Below are 19,596 nucleotides of genomic sequence, written 5' to 3' on the forward strand. Positions count from 1 at the left end.
TAATACAACAACCATTGTTAATTTCCTACCACTTTGTCTATAACTCTGTATTGTTTGTATTGTTCTTATGCTATTTTGTAAATGGATGTCTGTTTGTTAATATGTTTTCCTTCTTTTATTTTTAAAATAAATTTTTAAAAATAAAGTTATTTCCTATGGGCTTCTCCAAAATCATTATTAGACCTTGTGGGGTTTTTTTGTTTTTGTTTTTGTTTTTCTTCCAGTACCAGGAATTGAACTCACGACCTTGTGCTTGCCAGGCAGGTGCTTTGCTGCTGAGCTAAATCCCCAGCCCCTAGATCTTAAACATTATATAAGAAATATTGTATAATGGTACACAACTTTGCTTAAGCAATAAAATATTTACATGTGTGAAGTGGTAAAAAGGCTTTTCTATTAAACTAACATTTTCATCTAAGTTTCATTCCCAAGTGGTCCTCTTGGGACTGTTCATCAAGAGTCCTACTGTTAAAATCTACATATGAATATGTATTTTACAACAATTTAAATGAATGTAAATCTAGTTTCAATTGGACAACCCCTCTCACAAAGACAAGCATCTGTCTACAAGAAAGAACTCCCACAGTGTATGTCACACTCACCATCTACGGTGGCTCTGGAGGGATGAAAGGTGGTTGGAAAGATCAGGATCATAGGTGACTTTAATTATATGATTACATTCTAGTCTTTAGTGTTAGGGGTGGGTGGACCAGCACTGTGCTATTCTTTAAACTTCTTACATGTCACAAATCTCTTATAAGTTTTTAAATATATATCAAACTGCATTATCTAGCTGTATTGACATTCTCAGGTTCTTGAGGAAGAATCTAAATTTACCTAGTTGTCTCTGGAGTCAAATTCGATCTTCTTTTTTGTTTCATTGATTGGCTGATTCATTGACTGATTTTTGAGACAGGGTCTTGCTATGTAGTTCAGGCTGGCCTTAAACTCACTGTGATCCTCTTACCTCAGCCTCCTGAGTACTAGGATTGCAGGTATGAGCCACCATGCCCAGCCGGATTTTCTTTAGTAGTCTAAAAATGCTCCACTGCACTAGCTAAGTATGTTAAAACCAGTTCTATTACATCAAAGCTGGGCCAAATCTTCATGACTTGTCCAACAGATGTCCTTTGCAGCTGGAGAAATTTGAAAAAAATATATAAGCCAAGGGTACTTTCCAACAGGGCAAGGTGAAAATATCTTCTCATACTAAAGCTGCCAGCTTCCCAAGTAGAAAATGTTGTTGGTTTAAAAAAAAAGTTACAGTGAGATCAAGAAAAACTTAAATTGGCTAGGCATGCTTTAAAATGGCCCATAAGTTGAAAAGTCCTTCTTCTTCCTCTATCTGGTAATTGGGAGACAGAAGCAAGCTATGTTCACTCAACATGTGCCTAAAGGATGGCAAAGTGGTGGATTCTCACAGGGGTTCCTTGGGCCCCACATCAGCATCAATGGGGAACTTGCTAGAAATGCAAGTTTCCAGCCTCTTTGAGGGGTGGGAGTTGAAGCGGGGTGGACAGAGGACAAGCAGCAATCTTTTTAAAAAACCTCCAAGTGATTCTAATGCCTGGTAGTTTAAGAATCCCTGATACAGACAATACCACCTAGGTCTTTGGGTGCAGAATAATTAGGGTCTGCCCATGATGAATGGGGTGATCTTGTGCAAGTTACTTAACCTTTGTAGGGTTCAATTTCCTCATCTATAAAATGAAGATAATAATACTTCCTAACTCGCTGGTACACTGGCAATAAGATACTACAGAAAAGAGTTTGGCAAGATGCTTGACACATACTGGATACTCATTAAATGTGAATGATTATTTCTCTACTATGGAGGTAATCACAGATCTGCTCATTTATTTATACAATTAACATTTATTGACCATTTACCACATACTGCACATTGAAATCACCCAGAGAATTCAGATGTAATCCCACTGCCTGGGCCCTAGTTCATTCCAAAACATAATGAATCAAACTTGCAAAGAAAAACTACAGCCAGTGCCCAGAGTCCAGTAACTGGATGATCCTAGAGAAGCTTTTCGAGAGGCAGCTCTTCCTGACAGGCTTCTTTGGTGCCCACTTCTTTGCTTTCTGATCTCTTAGGAGGCATAAATCATGGCTTTCTCACCCCAACTGCATGGTTCCATGTCTGACAAAGAATAGAAGGCAAAGCTTATCAATGCAACAAGAAGTGAGCTGTATTTAGACAACAGGGCCCTCCAACTCCTGGAGCACAGTGTGACAAGACCGAAGAGTAATTACACAGCCATCATGTCCATAACAAACTCTCATAAACATATGTTTCCCTGAACACATCGCTCAAGCCTCAAGGCTAGACATAATGGTTTTGCACACCAGTTTCCAAGGGGAGGAGTGACATAAGCAAAGCTTTTAAATTAATTAAAAGAGACACTCAGGCACACTTCATGCCATTCTTTAATCTCCATTCTTCTGTGATAAACATGGAATGACAGGAGCAAGCCCGGGCTAACAAGCTGGAGGCAGGGCCTATGGAGACTCACCAAACAGCCCTCAGAAACCGCAGCAGGACCCAGGGCCCAGGGCACTGGAAAAGGAAGAAGAAAATGAATACCCTGGCTCCGCTGAGTCACTAATGGGTCATTGAAGACTGCTCAAACCAGTAGCTTTCCTTTCTGTGACTAGCAGCCACTAAGACAACAGATGAAAACAGGCAACAACGTATCTTACAAGTAAGCAGTCAAAGAAAAATGATAACATTTATTGAAGGGATTCTGGTGTCAATCACTGTGCTAGAGGTTTCTTATGCAAAATGTCATTACGTTCTGACAACCAGCCTCAAGCATCCTTGTGTCTTAACACACATAACCTGATGTACCCTTTTCACACAGAATCCATGCTGGCTCCAAGGACTAATAGAAAATGACAGGGGTAATTACCTCTCTGTGACTTATCTGAGGTCAGATCATAAGAGACAGTACCACTTCCCACACAACTTCTCGGGTCACATGCCAGCACCTTGTTAAGTGGACGCTCGAGCAACACGGTGATGAGGCCCACACAGACAGCAAAGGAAAGCCAGTCAAGGCCATCTTGCAAGTGGGTGTTCCGATTCTCACCTTGCGCTGAAGTCTTTCAGCCAAAGTGTCAGATATCACAGACCACAGAAAAGCCATCAACCACTGGGTTTCTTTGGAATTCTTGAACAGAGTCTACTAGATAAGTTGTTTCAAAACTTAAATTCAAGCCAGGCATAGTGTCACACGTCAGTAATACCAGCACTCTGGGAGGCTGAGGCAGGAGCATCACAAGTTTGAGTCAACAAGAGCCTATCTCAAAATAAAAAGTACTAGAGATATAGTTCAGTACAAAGGTCCTAGCTTCAGTCCCCAGTACTGAAACAAAAATTTTCCCCATATGATGTTTTATTACATAGAAATAGAGGACTAATACTGATACTGAATCTAGGTTTACAGATTTGGGGGCCCCAGCTCTAGCTCCGTCATGCTATTTCAGACAGACAAACAAAAGGCATGTAACCTAGTTTCCATCCCTTTTGTTAGGGGAAAAGCAAACATTCAATGGACTCTTAAGTACCTCGGTTGCCCAAAGATACTATGTGCACTCCCCTTTGTAACTTAGTCATCTCAGCAGCAGTAGAGGTTCCTGATGGGCAGGACCAGTGTCTTCCAGATAGTGCTATAAGTAGCATAAAGGCAGGGATAGGAAACGTGGACTCTGGCATCAACAAGGCTGCTTTAGCATCTCTGCCATACTGCTTCCAGCCTGGGTAACCAACACACACTCTTGTTTGCATTGAACTAGAAATATATTCAAAGTACTCAGTACACTGTCTAAAGCAAGTGTTCGATAAATGTTACCTATTCGAATTATTATTATCAAATACATGTTGAAAACCTTCCAACATTTTAAAGGACCCAAGCAAAGCTGAGTTCCAATGACCAAGTGATTCTTTAGGAGGCAAGCACTGAAACCTTCTATCACAAGGCTGGCCACGGTGCCAACTCTGTAACCGTGGTCCCTAGGGTCCAGCCTGCCCTGGTAGCACTGTAAGAGTATGAGGCAAAGCTGTCACAGATTTCCACCATCCAGTGGGGCATGCACAGACGGCAACTTGCATTTTTCCTATGAGAAGAAATGCAAGGCAAAGGAGGTCTCCCCTGTCCTGGTCATATAAACAAGGCTTTAGAGACTCTTTTGCCCCCATCCTACTTTTTAATCCCATTATAGTCGTATCGTTTTGTCAGTGCAGACAAAGCTGCTTAGCTCCTGCCAACATTTGCTCCAATGCCTTCCCTTGTGGCACACTCCTTCTTGGCTTTAATAAGCTGTCATATGTCTTATTGTCCCCGTAGGTGAATTCTGCTTAAAGATGTCTTGATTCCCATCTTGCCTTGTGCTTAGCTTTGTCTCCTTTCTTTTCCCCCTTAAGTATGATACAACTTTCTGTGAAAAATTGTGTTCAGAGTCTAAAATATTTCCACAACCTCCTACTTCTAGGTAAAACCAAGAAAGAAGGAACTTGGAGGCCCAAGTTCCCGCGATAGCCCACCTCCAAAGAAGGGGTGGAGTTAGGTTATTGGGCTGAGTTAAGAAGGATCAAAATGCAGAGCCTGTCCTCCTCCATCTAGTTGATTTGGAAACAGTATTAATAACTAGATTAAGAAGTGCCAAGTGATGGATGCCATGAGTAACATGGATGCAGGCCTGGGTGCCAGAAAGGGGAGACCTGCCAGAGCACTCAGGGTGGGGTGTGGTCCCTGAAGAACAAGAGAACCTTGATCCAAAGAGGCTGATAGGGGAAGAGGAAGTGCCCAGACAGCAGAAATGAAAGGCAAGGGACCAGGGAAGGATAGGGCAGATAGGAGACCTGTGATAGATTCATGTCCTTTTATCAGTTTGGAGACATTTGGTAGCAAATCAGGAATTGAGATTACAAAAAACAGTATCATAGTAGAAAATACTCTGGCAATGTTCAGCAATAAAATTTTTCAACAGACAAAAAGGAAAGAACTTTTTGTAGATCAAATTGCTAAAATCTGAATTTCATGACTGATAAGTAGTATGCCAGGCACTGATGGCAAATGCCTATAATCCCAGCTACTTAGGAAATTGAGGCAGGAGGATCACAAGTTCAAGGCCAACTTTGGCAACTTTGCAAGCCCCTGTCTCAAAATAAAAGATAAAAGGGGCTGGGGACATAGTTTAGCAATCTTTGGTCTCAATCCTCAATACCAAAAAAGAATGTAAAAGTAATATATTTTAATCCATTTCTCAGTAACCAGAAAGCTAAAACCTAAGACTAGAGAAGTACATTTTCAAAGGAGGCAATGCCAAGGGAACTCGCGGGTCACTCTTCCCAACATTATTAAGCAAGTCTCTCTCACTGAAAAATCTTTTGCTTGTGCCACTGAACTAATTCTTAATGCAATACTTTCTACTTTTTCCTTTGTCCATTTTTAAAAAACTAATGCCCATAGACAGATGACACACATTAGATAACACAGTCAGGAGTCTGTGACTTGTCAGCAGAGACATTGTAATAATCCCCAAGCACAATCATAAGCTAGTCTTTGGGTGTTCATACCTTTGTATAGTTTTCTATCCTCTACCATATAAAGTATGTTCTCTCAAACAGAATTTCTGTAAATTGGAGCTCCCTTCTCATTCTCCTTACAGCCAAAGAGCTAAATTTAAAAAAAAAAATCCAGAAAACTTCATAGGCCATTAGCTAACCTTATATGGTGAATTTTGGGTGAGAAACACATCTCAAGTCACTATTTCTATGCCTCCCAGGGCCAACAGATTTTCCCCACACAACACAAGACAGGATGACACAAGACAGGATGGCATGGCTCCAGCTCAGGCGTAGCTTACCATGTACCACATGCTGGGCCACTTGGGATCATTGAAGTAGGTAGACTGGGCACGACTGAGGTCATAATCCCTCTTTGTCCGTTTCTTTACCACTTGCTGTTGGATCCATTCCACCTGCCAAGGGGATGAACATTTGGTGAGTGTTCAAGTTCCATCAGAGCGAACACAACAGAAATGACAGTCTATAGCATTTCCCATTTTGAGTCAATGTGAGTTAAGTCACAGGCATCACTGTGGCAACTAAAATCCCTCGGTCTGGAAGCTCAGCGATTTTCTAGAAACCCAGTACTTTTTCATTTTCAATGCAAGCAAGTAGTTTAGTCTTTTGGAGACAGACAATTTGTCTCTCTCAACAACAAGCTAGGCTTTTAGGTTTTTCAGAGAGCATGACAATGTTAATTTTTAAGGTGTCTTGCAATTCTTTATACCAAGGGTTGGCAAACTTTTCTGTAAAGGTTGAAATACTAAGTATGTCAGGCTTTACAAGTCATATGGTTCCTGATGTAGTAGTTCATTCTACCATTGTAGTACAGTACCACAGGTAGCACATACACGAATTGTTATGATTGGATTCTAGGAAAATTTTATATACAAAACCAGCCTAGATTTGACCCATGTATCCCTGATTTCTATGCATCAAATTTTTTAATGTTTTGGGATCATATATCAAATTTAAAAAAAAACATCTTGGGATTAAATGCTTTAGTAGCACACACTTTCAAAAATGGCTTTCTATACCAGTGTGGTGGGGAAGCACTGCTCGGGCAATCGGAAACCTAAAGCCTTCATCCTATCTCTGGCACAAAATTGTAGAAGGCACTCAATTTCCTGAGCCACAAGCTACTTGCCAGCTCTAAAACTCAAGCCTGCCACCTTTGAGAAAAGTTCTAACATTTAGCTACGACCTGTTCCTAAACCAACTGACTGGGAACCTCAAGTTTCATACAGGATCTGTACCCTCGTAGTAAGACAATATGTGGGGTTATTTTATTGTAAAGGTCACCATTACGGAAACATAAAAATCAGTATGTTCTAGTCTCAAGGGATTGTCTCAAATGCAGTATCAGCCCTGGTGGAATTCTTTAATTTGTTCCTAAATATTCCTTTGACTGATTTCTTCTAGTGATAGCAAATTTAGTCACAATGTCATGAGATGTTTTATTCAGCCATTTGCCCTACTTTCTACAAAGGAATTAAAACTTGTGTTGGGGGAGACTTTGTAGTCCAATGCTATATAATTCCATACAGACAAATTCCAGTACCTCCTGACTAACCATTTCAAGGACTGGGAGACGCAAAGGAATACCAAAGTACCTGTTTCAATAAAAGTACACACTCAAGTATGGGAATGTATGTACATTATCTATTTCTGAGAAACATTTTAACCTCCACATGTCAAATCATCTTCTAAAAAGCGACTTTTACCCCTTATTTATTCATTCACTAAGCATTAAGTGTCAGGGACTGTGCTGGACATACAGAGATGAGTAAGAATTGCCTTTCATTTTGAAGGACTTACATTTTACCAGGGAAATTTTGCAAGTATTTCTCCATTCTCCACTTCATAAAAATATAATTATCTCCTTCAGTAACATCTGCCACAAGCCCCTCGAGTCTATTATTTAAGCCATTTATAATAAATTTGACTATGCACTTTATATTTGCAGTCCCATCTGCAAGTCCACCCCAATAAAGTTGAACTAGCTCGTATCTGCATGTTTGATCAAAGAAGTCTGCAGATCTGTTTAGGCAGAACTCTTCTCAAAACTGATCTTACACTGCCAGCGTCCTTTCCCAAAAGAGGCTTCACAAATCCCAAACTGCCAACACATATGTGCGCACAGACCAGACAGGATCAAGGCTACCTAGGCGTGGACTACACAAATAAACTCCTCTAGCAATCAGGACAGTCTACAGCGGGGTGGGAGTGGATAATTGTTCCTTCAATGACACCATGAGCATACATGCCTCCCTGGACTTATACACAAATAGACAAATGGGATAAGTGTAAGAGAAAACCAAGTGACAGCCATTTTCCTAGACAAACTGTAGGTTCTAAAATAGAACAAAATCTCTTAGCAAAGAGCATCTCTTCTGTAATTTTACCAAACACAGAGGCTTAGTTATAGGGCTTGGTGACTCAAAGGTGGCACAGCCACTTGGCATCTAGACTTGACTGCACATCACTCTGTCTGATCACAGAGCTGCAGTACTCAAAAAAAGTCCAGGAGGATTTTTTTTAGTGTCAAATACTATGTATTTTTCGTTGGTGCTGTATGAGTATGAGTCTATAGCCTTATATTTTTTTGGAGAACAAGAAAAGCACCTTTTGGATCAGAAGCTTTCCGTGACTGGAGAGACCATACTTATATTTTTAAACTATTGTCCATATGTCTACTCTTGAGTTCTTTAAGCAAAACTCAGAGCTAATGAATTATGCAGATTTTATTTCTTGCCAAAAAGCCCACTGCAATGAAACAACACTTAAAAATCATTTTCATACACTATGATCTGCCCCGGAGAAGAGAAAAATCCTGTGCTTTCCCTCACTGGCTTAACTTCTTTCTGAAAGTCCATTCTGTACGCAGTGAGGAACTGCCACAAATCCAGAGTGTGAAATGACGGGACCCATGAAATCATGTCTGTCCGCACTTGTCACCAGGTTCATGCATAGGACCCTCCTGTCATCGCAGAGCTCACCTCCTTTGCTGTCCAAATGAACCCTGAGCCTTTGCTCCTTAGCAACCCTTGTGTAAAGATGTCCTCTTTTGTCAGATCTCACGCCAAGCAAAACACATTAACGGCAATTAAGAGAAGCCTGCCCCAAAATCTCAGCTGAATACGTGTCTCATTATTTTGGAATTTACCAACTTTCTAATGCTATACAAAGGGCAGCCAATTTTATCAACAACAGGAGAAAAACAAGATGTTATCATATAAATATTGACTATATAAGTTATTGCATAAATATAAATGGGAAACAAATATGGAGTTAGTCTTAAAATGTACCCTTTGCTAAGAAGCAAATCAGTTCTTTTATAAAATATATTAAAGAAAATAATTAGAACATATACTGGTAGCAAATGTCTACAGATATAACAATGAAATGAAATGAAATGAAAGGTAAAGAAATTGACCCAAAACATATAAAAAGATGGCATATAAAATAGTGCTGTCCTAAATCAGTAAGAAAAGAAACAAATTACTTAATGAACTATGTCACTGGAACAACCATCAACAGGAAAAAGAAAGTTGAAGACATTCTCATGCATTAGATCAGGATCAATTTCAAATGAGTCAAATATTTAAATGTAAGGGGTGTGGCAAAAAAACAAGATATCATGTACAGGTATAAATACCCTATGATGAATGCCATCATTATGTATATCTAAAACATACCAATAAACTTAATTAGTTAAAAATAAATAAGTGTAAAGGCCTGGTGTGGTCGTATATGCCGATAATGCCAGCAGTCTAGAAAGCTGAGGCAGGAGGACCTCAAGCTTGAGCCCAGCCGGAGCAACTTAGCAACTGAATAAGACCTCGTCTGAAAATAAAAAATAGAAAAGGGCTGGAGATATAGCTCAGTGCAAAGGCCCAGCATTCAACCACCAATACCACAAAAATAAATAAATAAAACCATAAAAATACCATGAGAATTATGGTTCCTATATTTTTAAAAAACAATTTAAGAGAAGATGCTTATCAAAATAGAATATGAATTTACAAGTTGATTTAGCAAAATATATAAATTTATCTACCTAAGGAAATCAAAACTGAGGTAAAAGACAAAGTGAGTAAAGTTCATAGCTCATTCCACAGACAAAAGGCTATCACTCTATTATATAAGTGGTTTCTATAATCAGTAAGTGAATCATTCATTGGGAAAATGGGCAACATACAGAAGTATAAAAATGTCTGGAAAGGTAAACCAAGTTTAAACTTATAAAAATGTGTTTTTTATGTGCACATTGTTAGGGTTTAAGTATGGTGTGTGCCCCGGCCCCCGGAGCTGGGGTCTCCAAGGTGCAAGCAAGAGGAGGATCCTAGGGCAATGGGGGATACCTAGAAGGGGACTGTGAGACCTGAGAGCGCTCCCTGCTCTGTCTGCGCTTTCTCTGAACTTGTTGCTACTTGTGTTCCCACCATACGTCACCACCTGACACCACACCAGAGCCAGGGCCCACCCTACTCCAGCCTACATGTATATCACTGACTTTGAACCTCCAAAACGGAGACATAGAAACCCATTTTTCCTTACAAGCAGCCTATGTTGGATGGTTCCTTATATTGACAAAAACCTGACATACATTAAAGACAAAAGCAAACTAAAAATAAACTAAGATGGTTAATAATATTGTTAGTGATGGCCTCAGAAAACAGCTGTACTAATGGTGAGAGGAATGTAAATTTGTACAACTCTATGGAGTACAAATCAGGTAAAATCTACAAAATGAGAAAGTGGGCAATTCTACTTTTAGGAGCACATCCTACATATTTATTGACACATGTAACTGGTTTTGGAGCACTTAGTCATCTTAGATTTGTCATCAGTCACCTAGGCAATCTTTGTGTGCCTCTTTTTTGCTGTAAAATGAAGGAAAGCAGATTGTCTTGTCTTTTTGTTCTGCTTTGAAATTTTACCTACATAATTTTATTATCCAGTTTGACCAGGAATAAAGATAATATATAATACAATAGAGTGCAATGCAACCATAAAAGAGAATGAAATGGATTTTATGAATTGACTACATCATACCATATGTGTGATATAGTTTAAAGGAAAAAAAATAATGATACCAACAGTCAATTAATGACACTCCAATTTTTACATCTCTCTGAAGTGATTAAATAATAAAACCTGGTAACACTGTTACTTTATGAAGGAAGAGTAGGTATCTTGGAAATATGGGTAAGAGGCAAACCTTTATCACATCCCCTTTCGATCTTGGGTTTTTTGTTTCATTGTTTTCTCTTTTTGAGACAGGGTCTCATTCTGGACTTGTCTGGAACTTAATATGTAGTTCAGACTGGCCTCGAACTCACCAGATTACTACAGCATGTGCTACCAGGTCCAGCTTGACATGGTACCATTTTTGTTGTTAGGTGAGATCTTACTAAATTGTTTAGATTGGGATTCAACCTGCAGTCTTCCTACCTCACTCTCCCAGAGTGCAGGCATTATACACACGAGCTCTCATACCCAATAACATTCTCACTTTTGAATCATAGGGAATATGTTACCTACATAAGGAATTAAGTTTTGAAATTATGTTCCTTTGCTTAGTCACTATTTCATATAACCAAACAATTTAAAATCTGACCTTAAATTAAAATCTTTTTAGAAGATAGTAATTTTAAAAAATGGTTTAGATAGTCTCTCAGATGGCCTTATGTCATGCTGTAACATGACTTAAACATTGAGAAACATTTATGTCATGCTGTAACATGACTTAAACATTCAGAGAGGTTAGGGAAGATAACCGAAAGAAGTTGGAATATGGGGAATTCTGTTATTAACCTAGATTTTCTTCCCATCACCTCCATGATCTTTGTGGGCATCTTTCACTTGTAAAATGAGGGAATATAGACACAATATACCCACTAGGACCTTTGCTATTTTATAAACATGACCCCATTCTCTAGTTTGACTAGGGATTAAAAAGTTTGTTCACAGCCACAGAGAGGTGAGGTTGATGGTCTGGGTGATAAATGATATTAAGCAATTCTGTGAAGATGCAAGATTAATATTTAGACAGCAGTGTAGTAAATTATATTACTCAGTACTTTGAATGAAGCAGCTGTCAGCAAAAAAAAAAAAAACTTTTTTAGCTGGGCATGGTGGCGCACATCTGTAATCCCAGCACTCGGAAGGCTGAGGGAGGAGGATCACTAGGAGTTTGAGGCAAGCCTGGGCTACAAAGTGAGTTCAGGGCCAGCCTGAACTGCACAGTGAGACCCTGTCTCAAAAAAAAAAAAAAAAAAAAAGACAAACATACTTTTGACTCCATGTTTTGTACCTTTTTTTAGTAGTATGTTTGACAAAATTGAGAAAAAGAACATGAAAATATTGCCCCTGTTTTCTTCTCTGAGTTTGAAAACAAATAGATACAGCTGCCTTGATTAAAAGAAAAATCTGAGTTAAGTACATTTTAGTACTGACATCCATCTCCTGAGACCTAAAGTCAGAAGGCAACATATCTCAGAACTTTTCTGAAGCTTTGGGCAAGGGATCAGAATAGCTGAGTGTGGTGAGCATGCCGGCAATCTAATTAATCAGTAAGCTGAGGCAGGGGGATGGCAAGACCTGGGTAACTTACTGAGACCCTGTCTGAAAATAAAGTGGAAAACGCCAATGATGTATGTTCATGGTAATGCACTGACCTAGCATGTTCAAAGGCCTAGGTTCAACCCCAGCACCTCCACCTCCACCCTCCACTTCACCCGTTAAAGGAAATCAGTGAAAAAAAAAATCAATAAATGTAGTAAGAGATGTGTTTAGATAAAAGTATGTTTTTCTTCAAATTTTGTTCTATTTAGTAATGTGCAATTATGAGTTATTACATAGTGATATTAAATCACTCTTTTTAAATGAAAAACACAATTGAATTCTACTTAATTCAGATACTACTTGTGGACAAAATAAAGCACTATGTTTTATTTGATGGAGAATTTTTATTTGATTGGCTTGGAACCAGCATTTTACACCTGTTTAATGACTGTAAACATCAAAGGTTTCTATTATAGAGTAGATCTGGTCAAGAATATGGGGAATCATATAATTTATGAAAGGTCATTTAGAAGGAAGTTGTGAAATACACACTGCATGTACGTTATGAACAGTGTTATAGGAGAAAATACAAGTCAAACTGAAAAACTTAACTCTTTCCTAACATTTTCTGTTTAGTGGCCTTCTTTGAAAGCCAAACTTTTAGAAATGCATGTTATAAATTTAGTCTTGCTATATATTGTTTAATGGAAAAACTCATATTATTACTGTTCTTACTACATCACTCACTTTCAGAGAACTAAAGTCAATCCTCCCCCATTAAACTATCCCACTATTTTTCACACACTTCTAAAAATTAATTTTTAGTTTGTTGCCTGTTTTTCTCATATCCTCAGATATGAGGGTGAGAAAACAGGCAACAAATAATCTTGAAAGGAAAACATAGTTCCATCCAATTAAAGCAGCAAGAATTATTCCCCATCTTCAAAGTTCTTTGGTTTATTTTTGTTCACTCCAAAAACAGGTATCGAGTAGCTACTGTGTGGCAGTTACTGTCCTGGGTGCTGCCCAAGGGCAGTGAACCAACTTCCCTCCCTTAGGCAGTTTCCATTCTATTGTGAATCAACTTCTCAAAAGACAGATAACATAGGGACCAAACAAGGCCTTCTAAATCGTGAGGGCCTAGGCAAGGGACCACCCTGCCCAGATCTAGGGGTAGTGGGCCTTGTGCTGGTAGTCCCTGACGGCTGTTTTGGAGCTTCGATGCACATTCAGACCTCTCAGCTCTGCAGCCAAAACATCATGGGTGTCATTTGATGACACCTAACAGCAGATACATCATAAAATGACCCCTAGAAGAGGAAGAGAGAAAGTAGCAGAAGATTTTTAAAAGGAAGGGGTGCAAGGAAGGAGCCAGAAGTCTAGGCTTAATCCTATCAAAATTTAGTAAGATATTTTGTATATCAATAACAGACAGATAGACAGTAGCACAGGGATGACTATATTGCTAGCAATGAACAGCATGTAAAAGCATTATTGAAAGATAAGTGCTTTCCATGTATTATTCTGTTTCAGTGTATTCATGACCCTGTTGGGATTACAGACATACACCACCACATCCATTTGTTTTTGAGATGGAGCCATTTACTCCACTTTATTTCCTAAATTTTGGAAGCAACCAAAGAACACTGTCTACCTTTAAACTGCATAGAGAAAAACAAGTAGTTATTGACACAGGTCAAGAAGCTGGGATCTGGTTGCAGATATGAGGGTGTCATTTGATAAAGCACAAGGGTTGAAGACTGAAAAAAGTCAGTGAATCTCAAGATCCATTCTGCCAGACTCGTAAAGGATATCTCCAACATTTTAATGGGAAATGACTAGTCCAGAATCAAAGAAATTATGAATTTAAAAGCAATTATTAAAGAAAAAAATACAAAGAGCAAGGATGTGACTGATAAACCCTGAAAGTTAAGTGGAAAGAACTGTCAAACTGATAAGAAAAAATTAGGGAAGCATTAACAGTTAAATATTTTAAACATTTTAATTTAATGTTCTAATATTAAATATTAATATTTAATAAATATATAAATGTTATAACATTTAATAAATACATTAAAATTACCATATGATGTTTATGGTATAAATGTTTAATAAACACTGCATTTTCTTTTAACATTTAAACTTGAGACTTTGCCCATGCTGGCCACTGGTAATAATGCCCATAAACAATGGGTTTTTTATAATTTGCAAGAAGATTGTTTTTTGTTTTTTGCTTTGCATTTCTGAGAAAGATAATCTCAAAGGTTTCAGGATAATTTTTCTATTGATGTTGTCACTCCCTAAACTTTCTCAAAAGCCACTGAAGGCAAGATACTTTTTGTATTTGTCTGAAACATATTTGTGTTTTGAGACAAGTTTAACTTATTCTCTAGGGAAAAAAAAAGACCCTGTGTTTCTAACCATGTCAAGATGCTTTCCATTGGGCAGAGAGAGGAAGGAAATAAAAAAGAAAAACAAAGAAATATATGGAGTGTTGATGTGTGTGTGCATGTGCATGTATGTACACATGCAAAAGGGCTGGGGTATTAGAAAGAAATGACTGCTGATGTGAACTCATTAAATACTTGTTGAATGACAAGATCACAACCAAAGATTTTTCCATTTTGTAACTTGCTTTTCAGGTTCTTCTATTTTAAACTTTGGGATAATTAATTGAAGTAATGAGAGGAAATTTGAAAACAATTTTGATTTTCCAAGTATTAAAAGGAAATGGAATTCTAGCGTGCTTAAAACTAATTCTACTGTCTGAATGCCACCTGGGGTTAAACTCACACATTTGATTAAATGCAATCTCTTAAAGCAGGAACTGAATTGGGACAGCACATAATTCCCTCTGGCTTCACCCTGGGATCAAGATTATCACTGCATTAAAAAACACAGTGGCATGACTTTGTTCTTTACATGTTTGTCTTCTGCATAATCATTCTTTAAGCAATTTGAAATGTAAGTCATTGTATTTAATAAAATGTATTCAACATCCAAAGTAAAGGTAAGCTACGTCTTGCTCTGCCTTAAGCATAGCTGAAGTTTCAGATAGCTACAAGAAGGACAATGTCATCTTAAAACAAAGCATTAATCACCTAATGGATTTGGGTTCTTTTTTACCAACCCTGCAACTCCATGCATAAATCATTCAAGATATTCCCAGATCTGTATTTATAAAAATTAGATGCCCTCCAGTTGTAAACCAAGTGGACACAAAGAGAAGCATTATTTTGAACAGAGCAGAGAAATTGTTCAGTTCAGCTGAGATTCATATAAAAAGAGGCAAATGCTGGCAAAGGGAAGTTTTTCTCATTATTTCTCCAAGCACAGAACATGGGGTGATCTGTTAAATATTGCGAAGTATGTCAGCATCTTGCCCCCCAATCCAACACATCGCTGATTTCAACAGAACACAAGCCATGACCGTGAGAGCTATACTCATACAGAAAGAAACACTCTTCCCCTGTGAATAATTCAACTCTGTTGCACATATTGACTTACTCTTCTAGGTATTTAAACCCAAATTTAAATGTAAGCGGCAATGGCTTTTATTTCTAAATTCCACAAATCATACCGTTATGATTTTGAGGAGGGAGAGTCTGAGCACGTAAGTTGAGAATAAGGACTTGAAGTTTTAATTTTGCCTACTTTGTGCTCTTTGTTTTAATGGAGGAATTCTTAGTATTCTGGTGGCATCAGTATTTTAATTTTTCCTGCATCTTTCAATCTTGCCATTTTAGGACTGAAAATTTTGGAAATCAAGACACTAATTGTTATACAGGCAAAGCTCTAGGGGCTTGAATCAAATGGTGCTTGTAACAATGCATTACTTAGCGAGACCCTGTCTCAAAACTGAAAAATTTATAGGGGCGGAAATGTAGCTCAGTGGCAAAGGTCCTGGATGCAATCCCCAATACAAAAAAAAAATTCACATTTCTATAAAATAAGTTAGTATACAACTTTTGGGAGAGTAGGGGGTGCATATAGTCTGCACAAGTTTTCTATGTTCTGGTGAGGTTAACGTTTTTAAATGCTAAAGTAAATTCAAGGTCCATAAATAAAATAATACAGAGTCATTGGTTAGCAGAGGACTGGATGACCACCTCCAGGTGGGCCCCAATGGGCACCAGAAATAAGATGAGCCCTAGGGTAAGGTCTCTGGTTTAAGTCTCCATTTTGTGTTGTTTTCGCCCCTGAACTCTAAACCTTACACTTGGCAGGAAGGGCAGGGGTGTTTTGCAACCAAAATACTGGGATTGTGGCAGCTCTTAAACACCATCATCACCCTCTGAAATATTTAGCAAACAGCTACTTTGGTTAGGGTGGGGGAGAAGCATGCTTTTCAGCCTCCGGGAAAAGTTCTGTCCAAAATCCCCAGGCAAAGGATAAAGGGTTTTGTGCATTTTCTTCCTTAAATCCAGTCGCCTGAGGCAAACCAAATGTTTTCTCAATTTGAGTGCTACTTCTTCACCTCAGAAACCTCGGGCCAGGCTTCCAGCGAGGCGGTACTTGACACATGTACAGGTAAAGGTGCAGGAAGCCCTGGAGGAATGAGCAGCAGGCTGGAGTTCCTGCCCGCCCGCCCGCCTGGGTTTGGGTGTCCAGGCTCCATGTGTCACCCAGGGCGGGCCCAGTCACTTTACTGTGACCCCAATGCATACCCAATACCCAACACGGCCAATCACAGGAGTCCTGTGGCACACGCCAAGGGAGGGACAGAGAAAACACTTTTCCATCACTGTCCTGGAAGCTGACACCTTCTCAGTCTGAAGACCCAGAAGTAGCGATTCCCACTATCAGGCTTCTTTCTTTCATGCTGCCTGTGACAGATAGATGGCTTACCCCGGAGTCACCAGCATGTCACTGTTCATGTCCATGCGATGTGAGCATTTCCTGCAGGGGAGAGGTCTCTGTGACCACTTCTCAGCAGCCCCACTCCCCTGCAAAGAGCTGTACTCTGGCAAGTTCAGGGACTCTGCCCTGGACCACAGTTCCCAGCAATCCTTCCCAAGTCTTAGTGACCCGAAAAGAGGCCATCAAAATGCTCTCATCTGTCCAGTGCCCTCCTTAGAGACTCTGTACAGCTTAATATTTAGCAGCTCAGAATGAGGCTGAAGGAAAACAGAGGGTGAAAAGTGAAATCACTGGCTAGACATCTGAGATTCTGCCTGGGTTCCATGGCCATCCAGGAGGCCAGAGTGCAGTCACAGAGTTCCACCAGCTGCCACAACGGCCACTCTATGCTACGCCTTGCCCATGCTACACCTTGCCCATGCTAAACATCCCAAAAGATTTAGACATTCATGATTTTATTAACTTTTTTGTTAAAAAAAAAAAATAACTGGATTGCCAGTCCAGTCATTTTTCAGCCCCCAAACATGTAAGGGAAAGCAAAAAAGCAAACAGAAGATTTTCCCCAAATCCTAGCATGGTGACACATGCCTGTAATCTCAACATTCAAGGCCAGCCTGGGCAACTTAGTGATTTAGAGAGACCTGTTCTCAAAATTTTAAAATAAATTAAAAAGGATACTGGGGATGTCCTCAGGTTCCATCTCCAGTACCACCCCCCCCCAAAAAAAAATCCCTTGTAAGGAGGAGGAAAATAATCCTGTTACTTCCAACTAGAAGTCTCTGGAACTGGGTTCATGATGGGCCAAAGAACTTTTGTCACAGAGCGAGAGCCAACATAATTTAAGTGGGCAGGAGTTATTGTTTTCCAGGTAATTTAGTTTCCAATGGGTAGAGACATCACTAGTTGCAAAGATTTTATAAATACAACTATCTCAGTTTCTTCATGTTGTATGCAAAATGAAATCTTTCTACCTGTTCTTTCCTCAACATCATCACACTCTTCCTTTTCCCAGTAGAAATTCTGAGCCACAGTACGGTTGGGTGGCTTGATAGGGTCTTGTGATGTGAAGGAACTTCAAATCAGATTCCGTATTCCATGCACAGAGTACAGGGGCCCTCCTGAAGCACGGGCTCAGACGATGGAGGGGGTCAGAAGCACATCGCTTCCCTCTGAGTCATCACAGTATTTGTACTCCTAGAGATCAGCCAACACTGATCAAGTACTTTATTAGCTTCATGGGTGAAAGATGAGGGAAGGAAGAAAGTAGGGGCAGAGAATGGGAAATGGTGGGAGCTGCATCATCCATGCAAGGAATTTGGTGTGGAAGGTCCTCCATTACTCAACAGGAAGCATTTTTCAATGCGTTAAGAGACTCATTTAATCTGCAAATGACAGAAGAATTGTGTGAAGAGTAGAGAATAAAAACTTGGAGCAGGAAAAATGATTCCTAGGCACAGCTTTGGCAGTGATGACAGAAATCCTTTCTCCCCTCAAGGGTACCTTCTGACTTGTAATTTAAGAGCACATAAAGTTCAAGTCTGAAAATTTTCCAAATTAAAAAAAAAAACCTCAAAAAAAAAAAAAAAAAAAACCTCAAAACAAAATATAAAAACTAAATACAAACTTGTTAGTGACCTGGCTGATCTTGACTGGACTGAACAGAAGAGACAAGGCAAAGATAGACACAATGGTTACTAATCAGGCACCAGCTTCTAGAGTCCAAGAAATCTGGGTAGAGAATTCTCACTCATCTAGTGGAAAGCAGGGTAACTGCACGCAAGTCACTAAGCCTTCATAGGAACGACAGGCAAAATAGCTGAGTCTGAACACAAAACGAGCTGATTCATAGCAAGTACTTAGCACAGTTTCCGGCACAGCAATGCCCACATGCAACCATGGAGATCTAAGCTCTGCCCACCCAGGAGTTTACTTCTTTTATCAGTTTAAGAGCCACTGGATTCAGTTTAGTCCTAATTAACCAGAGTATGACAACAAAGACAAAAGTTTTATAAAGAAACTAGAAATCAGAAGATCTACATCACCCAGCCTTGTTACTTCTTTGATTTCAATATTTCTAGATACAAACCTGGGGTGAAGTCAGGTTAGGGACTTGGTGAAGGTGTCTTCCCTTCCAAAGTGCTTCCAGACAACTCTAAACTCATCTCTATCACAACCGTCATTGAAAACATCTCAACGTTAACATGGTCAAGCTTTTTTACAGAGCCTACGCTCTTAGACAAGGCTGTATTTTCAATGTCTATGTCCCCGGCATTTGACAGATTACTTGACTGACAACAGGCAGTAAGTGTTTGCTGAATGAACTGATTGACCCTTTATACATGAAGAGTACAGCAGGTCTCTTGTGATGGACGGATATATAAGGCCTTGCAGCAGATGGCCTGGCCCCTGAAACTGATCACTTACGCTTTTGTATGACATAGTAGTTTCTTACTAAGATTTTGAATAAATTTGACTCAATTCATATTTACTGAGTACCTTAGATGCCAGGCATGTGCTAGGCACTGATGGTTGTATCAGTGAATCTATGAAGATGCCTCTGGCTTCCTGAGTCAAGGAAGATAATT

At 39.3% G+C, this 19,596-nt stretch overlaps 1 protein-coding gene across 2 annotated transcripts in view; it reads right to left on the reverse strand.

The window, feature by feature from the left end:
- Pcsk5 (proprotein convertase subtilisin/kexin type 5) overlaps positions 1–19,596 on the reverse strand; it is a gene marked incomplete at its 5' end in the record, with an annotated part of 418,607 nt that overhangs the window by 328,996 nt on the left and 70,015 nt on the right. For both annotated transcript variants that reach the window (XM_005408309.2, XM_005408310.2), the window contains 1 exon segment: positions 5,881–5,994. In XM_005408309.2, the coding sequence (XP_005408366.1) occupies positions 5,881–5,994 (114 nt within the window).

This window comes from Chinchilla lanigera, unplaced genomic scaffold (assembly GCF_000276665.1).
Source record: "Chinchilla lanigera isolate Chin_1 unplaced genomic scaffold, ChiLan1.0 scaffold00111, whole genome shotgun sequence".
In the NCBI taxonomy this organism is placed as follows: Eukaryota; Metazoa; Chordata; class Mammalia; order Rodentia; family Chinchillidae; genus Chinchilla; species Chinchilla lanigera.